General features: G+C 44.8%; 1 protein-coding gene across 1 annotated transcript in view; it reads left to right on the plus strand.

Annotated features, from left to right (window-relative positions):
- Positions 1-1,847: 1,847 nt before the first annotated feature.
- The window catches only part of LOC115189775 (FRAS1-related extracellular matrix protein 2-like), a gene marked incomplete at its 3' end in the record, with an annotated part of 24,964 nt that continues 13,859 nt past the window's right edge, over positions 1,848-12,952 (plus strand). Inside the window, exons 1-6 of the mRNA XM_029748297.1 lie at positions 1,848-2,740; positions 7,215-7,278; positions 7,525-7,737; positions 7,896-8,042; positions 9,824-10,288; positions 10,398-12,618. Coding sequence (XP_029604157.1) covers positions 1,848-2,740; positions 7,215-7,278; positions 7,525-7,737; positions 7,896-8,042; positions 9,824-10,288; positions 10,398-12,618 — 4,003 coding nt within the window. The remainder of the gene's footprint in view (positions 2,741-7,214; positions 7,279-7,524; positions 7,738-7,895; positions 8,043-9,823; positions 10,289-10,397; positions 12,619-12,952) is intronic.

Here is a 12,952-nt window from a genome sequence, read left to right on the forward strand (position 1 = left end):
TAGGCATTGTGTCTTGATGTAATGTGTTTGGGAAATGTGTGGTATAGTAATCTGTGGAGAGGTGATGTGTGGAGAGGTAATGTGTGGAGAGGTAATGTGTGGAGAGGTAATCTGTGGAGAGGTAATGTGTGGAGAGGTAATGTGTGGAGAGGTAATCTGTGGAGAGGTGATGTGTGGAGAGGTAATGTGTGGAGAGGTAATGTGTGGAGAGGTAATGTGTGGAGAGGTAATGTGTGGAGAGGTAATCTGTGGAGAGGTAATGTGTGGAGAGGTGATGTGTGGAGAGGTAATCTGTGGAGAGGTGATGTGTGGAGAGGTAATGTGTGGAGAGGTAATGTGTGGAGAGGTAATGTGTGGAGAGGTAATGTGTGGAGAGGTAATCTGTGGAGAGGTAATGTGTGGAGAGGTAATGTGTGGAGAGGTAATGTGTGGAGAGGTAATGTGTGGAGAGGTGATGTGTAGAGAGGTAATGTGTGGAGAGGTAATGTGTGGAGAGGTAATCTGTGGAGAGGTAATGTGTGGAGAGGTAATGTGTGGAGAGGTAATGTGTGGAGAGGTAATCTGTGGAGAGGTAATCTGTGGAGAGGTAATGTGTGGAGAGGTAATGTGTGGTAAAGTAATGTGTGGAGAGGTAATGTGTGGAGAGGTGATGTGTGGAGAGGTAATGTGTGGAGAGGTAATCTGTGGAGAGGTAATGTGTGGAGAGGTAATGTGTGGAGAGGTAATGTGTGGAGAGGTAATCTGTGGAGAGGTAATGTGTGGAGGGGTAATCTGTGGAGAGGTAATGTGTGGAGAGGTAATGTGTGGAGAGGTAATGTGTGGAGAGGTAATCTGTGGAGAGGTAATGTGTGGAGAGGTAATGTGTGGAGAGGTAATGTGTGGATGGGTAATCTGTGGAGAGGTAATGTGTGGAGAGGTAATGTGTGGAGGGGTAATCTGTGGAGAGGTAATGTGTGGAGAGGTAATGTGTGGAGAGGTAATGTGTGGAGAGGTAATGTGTGGTAAAGTAATCTGTGGAGAGGTGATGTGTGGAGAGGTGATGTGTGGAGAGGTAATGTGTGGAGAGGTAATGTGTGGAGAGGTAATCTGTGGAGAGGTAATCTGTGGAGAGGTAATCTGTGGAGAGGTAATGTGTGGAGAGGTAATCTGTGGAGAGGTGATGTGTGGAGAGGTAATCTGTGGAGAGGTAATCTGTGGAGAGGTAATCTGTGGAGAGGTAATGTGTGGAGAGGTAATGTGTGGAGAGGTAATGTGTGGAGAGGTAATCTGTGGAGAGGTGATGTGTGGAGAGGTAATGTGTGGAGAGGTAATGTGTGGAGAGGTAATCTGTGGAGAGGTAATCTGTGGAGAGGTGATGTGTGGAGAGGTAATGTGTGGAGAGGTAATCTGTGGAGAGGTAATCTGTGGAGAGGTGATGTGTGGAGAGGTAATGTGTGGAGAGGTAATCTGTGGAGAGGTAATGTGTGGAGAGGTAATCTGTGGAGAGGTAATGTGTGGAGAGATAATGTGGAAAGATAATGCGAGGAGAGGTATTTGTTCAGAGGGGGTTTTACTCAGTTTGGCGGGAATTACTTTGGACTGCCTTCCGCCCCCCTCGGTAAATGTTTGTAGAGAGAGGGAGGGGGTGCATGGAGAGAGGGTTGGAGGGAGAGACAAGGGTGCAAGGAGAGAGATGGAGGGAGAGAGGAGGGTCTGTAAAAGAGCGAGACATGAGGAGTGGGTTTGGGAAAGGGTCTCAGAGGAGGGTCTCAGAGGAGGGTCTCAGAGGAGGGTCTCAGAGGAGGGTCTCGGTATATAAAGGGCCTCCAGCAGCTATAGTCCTGACAGAGAGAGAGAGAGCGAACACTATGGCTACAACAACAGCAGGAGAAGAGCTGGATCCTGAGTCCAGCCCTGGACTTCAACACCGACACCAAACAACACCCACCAAACAGAAACAGCAACCTCTGAGCTGGACATATCTCTGTATCTGTCTCATTCTGGATCTCTGTTGTCCGTCTGTAGAAGGGACCAACTGGCACCAATACAACCATCGCCCCCGACCCCAGCCAGGGTCCGTCATCCTGGGCAACAGAGGGCTGAAGGTCCCCCGGGGGAGTTGGGTCTACCTGGACCCTTCCTGTGACCTGGTGACCAGAGTTCTTCCAGGCGATCGCTGCTACATCACGGTCTTCGACTATGACCGTGCCGTCTTACCGGGAACCCTCACCCCAAAGACGTTCCTGTGCTCGTTCGAGAAAGGCCAGGTGAAGTACATGCATTTCGGGTCAAAGGTCATTACCAGGGATACGGTGAGGTTACAGGTGAGGTATGACACGCGGACGGACACGCTCGTTATACCGCTGACCTTAGAGGTCGAGGTGACCGCGAACGGTCGAGAGGTCGTGACCACGAACACTCCGCTGATCGTGAGCGAGCTGGACGGGATCTCTAACGCCGTCAGTGGTCAGAGCTTGGGGATTCCGTTCAGAGGGTCCAGTTTCGGTACCGGCGGATCCGCGTCGCAGTGTAAACTCAGCTTGCTGATCGGTACGGGAGGTTTCCCCAGACATGGAACACTTTTGAATTACGTCAGCGACGGTCAACCGACGGATTGCGATGCTTTCGTCAACATGGATGTTCGTTATAAACTGACCCCTACCTCCGATTCACCTTATGTCGACTACGTCCCCATGCTAGTAGAGTTACTAGACAAACGTGGGAGGGCCACACAGCAGGAGTACTTCCAGATCACAGTCAGGTTTGCATTGTTTGCGTTTTCTAACTTTGGCTTTGGGTACTATATAGAGAATAGGGTGCACTATGTAGAGAATAGGGTACTATATAGAGAATAGGGTACTATGTAGAGAATAGGGTACTATAGAGAATAGGGTACTATATAGAGAATAGGGCACTACGTAGAGAATAGGGTACTATGTAGAGAATAGGGTGCACTATGTAGAGAATAGGGTACTATGTAGAGAATAGGGTACTATATAGAGAATAGGGTACTATATAGAGAATAGGGTGCACTATATAGAGAATAGGGTACTATATAGAGAATAGGGTACTATATAGAGAATAGGGCACTACGTAGAGAATAGGGTACTATGTAGAGAATAGGGTGCACTATGTAGAGAATAGGGTGCTATATAGAGAATAGGGTGCACTATATAGAGAATAGGGTACTATATAGAGAATAGGGTACTATGTAGAGAATAGGGTACTATATAGAGAATAGGGTGCTATGTAGAGAATAGGGTACTATGTAGAGAATAGGGTACTATATAGAGAATAGGGTACTATATAGAGAATAGGGTACTATATAGAGAATAGGGTGCTATGTAGAGAATAGGGTGCTATGTAGAGAATAGGGTACTATGTAGAGAATAGGGTACTATATAGAGAATAGGGTACTATGTAGAGAATAGGGTGCACTATGTAGAGAATAGGGTGCACTATGTAGAGAATAGGGTACTATGTAGAGAATAGGGTACTATGTAGAGAATAGGGTACTATGTAGAGAATAGGGTGCACTATGTAGAGAATAGGGTACTATATAGAGAATAGGGTACTATGTAGAGAATAGGGTGCACTATGTAGAGAATAGGGTACTATATAGAGAATAGGGTACTATGTAGAGAATAGGGTACTATGTAGAGAATAGGGTACTATGTAGAGAATAGGGTGCACTATGTAGAGAATAGGGTACTATATAGAGAATAGGGTACTATATAGAGAATAGGGTGCACTATATAGAGAATAGGGTACTATATAGAGAATAGGGTACTATATAGAGAATAGGGTACTATATAGAGAATAGGGTGCACTATGTAGAGAATAGGGTACTATATAGAGAATAGGGTACTATGTGGAGAATAGGGTGCACTATATAGAGAATAGGGTGCTATATAGAGAATAGGGTGCACTATATAGAGAATAGGGTACTATAGAGAATAGGGTGCACTATGTAGAGAATAGGGTGCACTATATAGAGAATAGGGTACTATATAGAGAATAGGGTACTATGTGGAGAATAGGGTGCACTATATAGAGAATAGGGTGCTATATAGAGAATAGGGTGCACTATATAGAGAATAGGGTACTATAGAGAATAGGGTACTATATAGAGAATAGGGTACTATATAGAGAATAGGGTACTATGTAGAGAATAGGGTGCACTATGTAGAGAATAGGGTACTATATAGAGAATAGGGTACTATATAGAGAATAGGGCACTACGTAGAGAATAGGGTGCACTATATAGAGAATAGGGTGCTATATAGAGAATAGGGTACTATATAGAGAATAGGGTACTATATAGAGAATAGGGTACTATATAGAGAATAGGGTACTATATAGAGAATAGGGTACTATATAGAGAATAGGGTGCACTATGTAGAGAATAGGGTACTATGTAGAGAATAGGGTGCACTATATAGAGAATAGGGTGCTATATAGAGAATAGGGTACTATATAGAGAATAGGGTACTATATAGAGAATAGGGTGCACTATGTAGAGAATAGGGTACTATAGAGAATAGGGTGCACTATATAGAGAATAGGGTACTATATAGAGAATAGGGTACTATAGAGAATAGGGTGCACTATATAGAGAATAGGGTACTATAGAGAATAGGGTGCACTATGTAGAGAATAGGGTACTATATAGAGAATAGGGTACTATGTGGAGAATAGGGTGCACTATGTAGAGAATAGGGTACACTATGTAGAGAATAGGGTACTATGGGGAGAATAGGGTGCACTATGTAGAGAATAGGGTACTATATAGAGAATAGGGTACTATATAGAGAATAGGGTACTATATAGAGAATAGGGTGCACTATGTAGAGAATAGGGTACTATATAGAGAATAGGGTACTATATAGAGAATAGGGTGCACTATGTAGAGAATAGGGTACTATGTAGAGAATAGGGTACTATATAGAGAATAGGGTACTATATAGAGAATAGGGTACTATGTAGAGAATAGGGTGCACTATGTAGAGAATAGGGTACTATATAGAGAATAGGGTGCTATGTAGAGAATAGGGTACACTATGTAGAGAATAGGGTACTATGTAGAGAATAGGGTACTATATAGAGAATAGGGTACTATGTAGAGAATAGGGTACTATATAGAGAATAGGGTACTATATAGAGAATAGGGCACTACGTAGAGAATAGGGTACTATATAGAGAATAGGGTACTATATAGAGAATAGGGCACTACGTAGAGAATAGGGTACTAAATAGAGAATAGGGTGCACTATGTAGAGAATAGGGTACTAAATAGAGAATAGGGTGCACTATGTAGAGAATAGGGTACTAAATAGAGAATAGGGTGCACTATGTAGAGAATAGGGTACTATATAGAGAATAGGGTGCTATATAGAGAATAGGGTACTATATAGAGAATAGGGTACTATATAGAGAATAGGGTGCACTATGTAGAGAATAGGGTACTATGTGGAGAATAGGGTACTATGTAGATAATAGTGTACTATGTAGAGAATAGGGTACACTATGTAGAGAATAGGGTACTATGTAGAGAATAGGGTACTATGTAGAGAATAGGGTGCTAAATAGAGAATAGGGTACTATGTAGAGAATAGGGTACTATGTAGATAATAGGGTACACTATGTAGAGAATAGGGTACTATGTGGAGAATAGGGTACTATGTAGAGAATAGGGTACTAAATAGAGAATAGGGTACTAAATAGAGAATAGGGTACTATGTAGAGAATAGGGTACTAAATAGAGAATAGGGTACTATGTAGAGAATATGGTACTAAATAGAGAATAGGGTACTATATAGAGAATAGGGTACTGTGTAGAGAATAGGGTACTCTGTAGAGAATAGGGTACTAAATAGAGAATAGGGTACTATGTAGAGAATAAGGTACTATGTAGTGAATAGGGTCCTATGTAGAGAATAGGGTACTAAATAGAGAATAGGGTACTATGTAGAGAATAGGGTACTATGTAGAGAATAGGGTACTAAATAGTGAATAGGGTACTATGTAGAGAATAGGGTACTATGTAGAGAATAGGGTACTAAATAGTGAATAGGGTACTATGTAGAGAATAGGGTACTATGTAGAGAATAGGGTACTATGTAGAGAATAGGGTACTATGTAGTGAATAGGGTACTATGTAGAGAATAGGGTACTAAATAGAGAATAGGGTACTATGTAGAGAATAGGGTACTATGTAGAGAATAGGGTACTAAATAGTGAATAGGGTACTATGTAGAGAATAGGGTACTAAATAGTGAATAGGGTACTATGTAGAGAATAGGGTACTATGTAGAGAATAGGGTACTAAATAGTGAATAGGGTACTATGTAGAGAATAGGGTACTATGTAGAGAATAGGGTACTATGTAGAGAATAGGGTACTATGAAGAGAATAAGGTACTAAATAGAGAATAGGGTACTATGTAGAGAATAGGGTACTAAATAGAGAATAGGGTACTATGAAGAGAATAGGGTACTATGTAGAGAATAGGGTACTATGTAGAGAATAGGGTACTAAATAGAGAATAGGGTACTATATAGAGAATAGGGTACTAAATAGAGAATAGGGTACTTTTTAGAGAATAGTCCAGTCCTTTATCATTAGACGTTATCTGGTTTTCCGTCGAGGAGCCCTTTGGACAGAAGTGTTTTAACAAATGCTTTTGTGCATGTTTTACCATATGTGACCCTCTGGGGTCATCTCTGGGGTCATCTCTGGGGTCATCTCTGGGGTCACTTCTGGGGTCATCTCTGGGGTCATCTCTGGGGTCATCTCTGGGGTCATCTCTGGGGTCACTACTGGGGTCACTTCTGGGGTCATCTCTGGGGTCACTTCTGGGGTCATCTCTGGGGTCATCTCTGGGGTCATCTCTGGGGTCACTACTGGGGTCACTTCTGGGGTCATCTCTGGGGTCACTTCTGGGGTCATCTCTGGAGTCATCTCTGGGGTCACTTCTGGGGTCATCTCTGGGGTCACTTCTGGGGTCACTTCTGGGGTCATCTCTGGGGTCATCTCTGGGGTCATCTCTGGGGTCACTTCTGGGGTCATCTCTGAGGTCATCTCTGGGGTCACTACTGGGGTCATCTCTGGAGTCATCTCTGGGGTCACGTCTGGGGTCATCTCTGGGGTCATCTCTGAGGTCATCTCTGGGGTCATCTCTGGAGTCATCTCTGGGGTCATTTCTGGGGTCATCTTGTGCGATGTATTCTTCTCAGGATCAGAGAGCGTGTCATCAACAGCCCTCCCAGACCCAGCTTTCTCTCCATGATGATGATGGAGGTACGCCAGTTATTGATTCATTGATTGATGGATGTATTGAGTGATTGATCGGTCAATTTATTTATTCAATGATTTGTATTAAACAATTATTAAAACGTACACACATATCACAATCACCCAACAACAAGACAGTACTTTACACACGTTAAAATACAACGTCACAACATTGATCTGTCCTATTCTGATCAAAATATTGATTTATGTATTTATAAAAAAAAATAAAAAAAACTTTTATTCGCTATATAGGTGGACCAGTTCGTGATGACGGCCATCACCAGCGACATGTTGGCAGCGGAGGACGTGGAGTCCACCTCTGATGACCTCATCTTCAACATCCTTACTACATTGACTCCAGACCAGGGTGACATCATCAGCACGGACGACCAGAACCAGCCAATTACGTCGTTCTGTCAGCGGGACGTCGAAGACCTGAAGATCGCCTATAGACCCCCAGCAGAGGCGAGTCTTGAGTAATTTTTTGTATATTGTGTTTATTTTCCAATTTACGTTATTTATGACGTATATATATTTGGAGTGACCAAAAGTATTTCAAATTTGTCAAATATAAATAAGGTTAGTACGTAAGAACATAGTAAATAAAGTTATTGTTGCCTCAGGATTCTGCTCATCCCTCTGAGAGGATCGTCCATGTAGAGTTGAAGGTGGTGGATTCAGATGGGGTCACTTCAGAACAGTTCTCCTTCATGATAATAGTCAAACCCATGAACACACTGGCTCCTGTAGTCACCAGCAATACTGGACAGGTACACACAACGCATGCACACACACACACACTCTCACACACTCACACACACACACACACACGCACACACACACACACGCTCACACTCAAATGCGCCATCAAATTGTGTAATTGTACGGAAAGTATTCAGACCCCTTGACTTTTTTCCACATTGTGTTACGTTAAAGCCTTATTCTAAAACTGATTAAATAAATAACAAATATTCAGCAATCTACACACAATACCCCATAATGACAAAGCGAAAACAGGTTTTTAGAAATGTTTGCAAATGTATAAAATAAATTGAAATACCTTATTTACATAAGTATTCAGACCCTTTGCTATGAGACTTGAAATTGAGCTCAGGTGCTTCCTGTTTCCATTGATCATCCTTGAGATGTTTCTACAACTTGATTGGAGTCCACCTGTGGTAAATTCAATTGATTGGACATGATTTGGAAAGGCACACACCTGTCTATATAAGGTCCCACAGTTGACAGTGCATGTCAGAGCAAAAAACAAGCCATGAGGTCGAAGGAATTGTTCATAGAGCTCCGAGACAGGATTGTGTCGAGGCACAGATCTGGGGAAGGGTACCAAAACATTTCTGCAGCATTGAAGGTCCCCAGTAACACAGTGGCCTCCATCATTCTTAAATGGAAGAAGTTTGGAACCACCAAGACTCTTCCTAGAGCTGGCCGCCCGGCCAAACTGAGCAATTGGCGAAGAAGGGCTTTGGTCAGGTGACCAAGAACCCGATGGTCACTCTGACAGAGCTCTAGAGTTCCTCTGTGGAGATGGGAGAACCTTCCAGAAGGACCACCATCTCTGCAGCACTCCACCAATCAGGCCTTTCTGGTAGAGTGGCCAGACGGAAGCCACTCCTCAGTAAAAGGCACATGACAGCCCGCTTGGAGTTTGCCAAAAGGCACCTAAAGACTGAAACCATGAGAAATAAGATTCTCTGGTCTGATGAAACCAAGATTGAACTCTTGGGCCTGAAAGCCAAGCGTCACGTCTGGAAGAAACCTGGCACCATCCCTAAGGTGAAGCATGGTGGTGGCAGCATCATGCTGTGGGGATGTTTTTCAGCGGCAGCAGGGACTGGGAGACTAGTCAGGATTGAGGCAAAGATGAACAGAGCAATGTACGGAGAGATCCTTGATGAAAATCTGCTCAAGAGTGCTCAGGACCTCAGACTGGGACGAAGGTTCACCTTCCAACCGGACAACGACCCTAAGCACTCAGCCAAGACAACGCAGGAGTGGCTTCGGGACAAGTCTCTGAATGTCCTTGAGTGGCCCAGCCAGAGCTCGGACTTTAACCCGATCAAACATCTCTGGAGAGACCTGTGCATCAACGCTCCCCATCCAACCTGACAGAGCTTGAGAGGATCTGCAGAGATGGGAGAATCTCCCCAGATACAGGTGTGCCAAGCTTGTAGTGTCATACCCAAGAAGAACTCCAGGCTGTAGTCGCTGCCAAAGGTGCTTCTACAAAGTACTGAGTAAAGGGTCTGAATATTTATGTACAATAAATGTGATATTTCTGTTTTTTTATTATTATAAATGAGCAAAAATATTTAAAAAAATGTTTTTGCTTTGTCATTATGGAGTATTGTGTTTAGATTGATGAGGGGAAAAAAACAAATTAATACATTTTTAGAATAAGGCTGTAACATAACAAAATGTGGAAAAAGTCAAGGGGTCTGAATACTTTCCAAAGGTACATAATGTCTTATGAGGCATTATCAGCCTTATGAGGCATTATCAGCCTCTTTCTGTCGCTCTCTGTCCTTCCCAGATGCTGTTCAAGGGCCAGTCCAGACCGCTGTCGTCCAACCATAACCTCCGAATCAGCGACGAAGACAACCTATCAGACGTCAGGATCACCGTCCTCCGAGGATGTAAACACGGCGTCCTGACAGTCCTCGGGTCGCCTCTCGGGTCACCGCGGCAACGAAAGTTCTTCACGCCGGCGGAACTCGACAGCGGAGTGGTTGTCTACGAACACGACGGTTCTGAAACGTTCAGCGATAACATCCTGTTCCGCATGACGGACGGGCGACTCGACGTCGACTTCCTGTTCCCAGTGACGATTGTCGCCATGGACGACGAGGCTCCGGTCATCCATGTCAACACCGGGTTGATCCTGTCCCGGAAGGAGACCAAAATGATATCGTCAGTGGTTCTAAGTGCGACGGATGTTGATTCCGAAGTCTCGACGGTGAAGTTTGTCCTCGTGGCGCCGTTCTCGACCATCGGACAGGTGAGTTACTTGATTCTTAATGTATGTTGCCTTCATTATTATATTTTGTCTGGAGCTTTGTGATTCTTCTTTTATGAAAAGCATTGTATTATTATTATATTATTATCAGGTGTTTCTCAGACAATCACACCCACCTGTGGACCTCATTGGATGGACATTTAACACCACCGAGCGAGTCTACGAAAGCGTCGTCACCGAATGGCTTCAACGAGACATAACAGAGGGTAGGGTGTTCTACCAACACACCGGACCTCGTCTCACCTCCACCTTCACTGACCAATTAGTGTTCCATTGCCAGGACGACAACGTCCCTCCCAACCAATCAGGCGACAACATGTTCCTAGTCAGAATCCACCCGGTCGACGACCTCGCACCGGAACCTTTCCCCGGTTCCACTCTTGTCCTGACCGTTAAAGAGTACCAACTCACTCCGATACAGAAGACGTGTTTACGTTTCACGGATCTAGACTCTGACGACAGAGACCTGAGGTATATTATCGTTATCCCACCCACTAACACAGACCAGAACAACCCAACACCACTGGGCCATATCGTCCTGACTGACAACCCTAGTGTTGTTGTCACTGAGTTCACCCAGGCACAGGTCAACCACCTCAAAGTAGCCTATAAACCACCAGATCTGGAGCTGGGAACCACACCTAGAGTGGTCCGGTTCACCTTTATTGTGAAAGATACAATAGGACACTCTGTGAATGGTGTCTTTACTATCAACCTACAGTCAGTGGACAACAAACCCCCAGTCACCAATACTGGTGTCAACCTCAACATCAATGTAAAAGATACTTATGTGTTCACTAAGGATGTGTTGGATGCAACAGATCAGGATACGAGTGCCGATAATATTATGTTCATCGTGACCCAGGTTCCAAAGTTTGGTGTTCTGAGATGTGTTGGTGTAGACCTGTCCGTTTGGAACAATTTCACCTTGGCAGACATCCACAGGGGTGTGGTAGTGTACATTCACCGTGGTAACGGTCCAGGAAGTGATGTTGTAAAAGTGGACGTTAGCGATGGATACCACAAGGTTCCCGTGACGATCAGAATCAACATTGCTACTCCGGCTGTCGTGGCAACGCCACCGACGGCACCTCCAACACCGGGAGAACTACATATAATCGTAGAAGTGAACGAGAACGGACAGATTCAAATCACGGGAGACGAAGTCCAGGTCAGCGGCAGAATGCGCGTTGATGACCTCACCTTTCTCATCGAACAACCTCCTCGCTTCGGGGTCGTCCGGGTGCAGGGCGTGCCCTCCGATAGGCTGACGCTGCGTGACATCATCGACGGCCGCGTGACCTATGTCCACACCAGCGGCGAGGTTGGACCTGAGAAACACAATGACACCTTCACGCTCACCGTGATTGGTCCGTGGCTCTCCGGGGGCAACAGGGTCATTCAGAAGGTCAAAGTTCAGGTGTCGATACTTCCTGTTGACAGCGTTCCACCCATACTTCGCATCGGGGATCTGTTAAAGGTCACGGAAGGACAGAAGAAGGTGGTAACAGTAGAGAACATCAGAGTAGAGGACTCTGACACTGCCGTTGACGTTGTTCTCTGTACCATCCTGGTCCAGCCGACATTCGGATACTTAGAGATCACCTCACCCAGTCCTGGCTCGGAGAAGTCCAGAGCGGGAATTGCTGTGACGGCGTTCCACTACCGAGAAGTTCGACTCGGGAATGTCGTCTACGTTCAGAGTATACATAAAGGAACGGAACCCGTCGAGGACAGGACGACGCTCCAGTGTTCAGACGGAATCAACCAATCAGAGATCAGCATTTTGACCTTTGTGATCTTCCCAGACAATGACGAGGAGCCTCAGGTGTTCACGCGAGAGTTCGTGGTCATGGAAGGGATGAGCCTCACGGTCGACGTTCCGATCCTCAATGTGGTCGACCTCGACGTACCGGGGGATGTTCTGGAATTCGAGGTCGTGGTTCCTCCCAAACACGGGAAGATCGTCCAGCACCTGGCGACAGGGACCGTTATCGTTGTGACGTTCAGCTTGGATCAGATCCGAACCGGTTCCACCGTCGTCTACGAGCACGATGGTTCTGAGACACGACACGACAACTTCTCGGTGACAGTAACGGACGGGAAACACGTCGTAGAGAAGAAAGTCATCGTCACGGTGATACCGGTCGACGACGAGACCCCTCGCCTGGCGATCAACAACGGGCTGGAGGTGGAGTTCAGTGGATGGAAAGTCCTCACCAATAAGATCCTCAAAGCTACAGATCTGGACTCAGAGGACACGACTCTGATGTTTATCGTTCGCCAGGGTCCGGTGCAGGGCTGCCTGCAACGTCTGATGTCCCCAACTTCATATCAAGGTTTACTGTCTATCTTTTTTTCCCCAAAATTTTATTTTATATTGTCAATAGTTGACAGTAACCAACATTATTCAGATCAATAACAACATAAAACGTACACCCACAATTCAAATGTACATACAATATTCAACTATATTAGCAAAGTCAATTACAGTTATAATTGGAAGTAAAAAATAACATTAAATAGAAGTAATGACAAGGTGATCTGAAAGCAAACCATGTTAGAGTAGGAAGATCGGAAGAAAATAGTAATTTACTCTACTCAACTGATTACTCTTGGCCCGCATTTCAAATGCTATCCCCTATC

Source organism: Salmo trutta, unplaced genomic scaffold, assembly GCF_901001165.1.
Source record: "Salmo trutta unplaced genomic scaffold, fSalTru1.1, whole genome shotgun sequence".
In the NCBI taxonomy this organism is placed as follows: Eukaryota; Metazoa; Chordata; class Actinopteri; order Salmoniformes; family Salmonidae; genus Salmo; species Salmo trutta.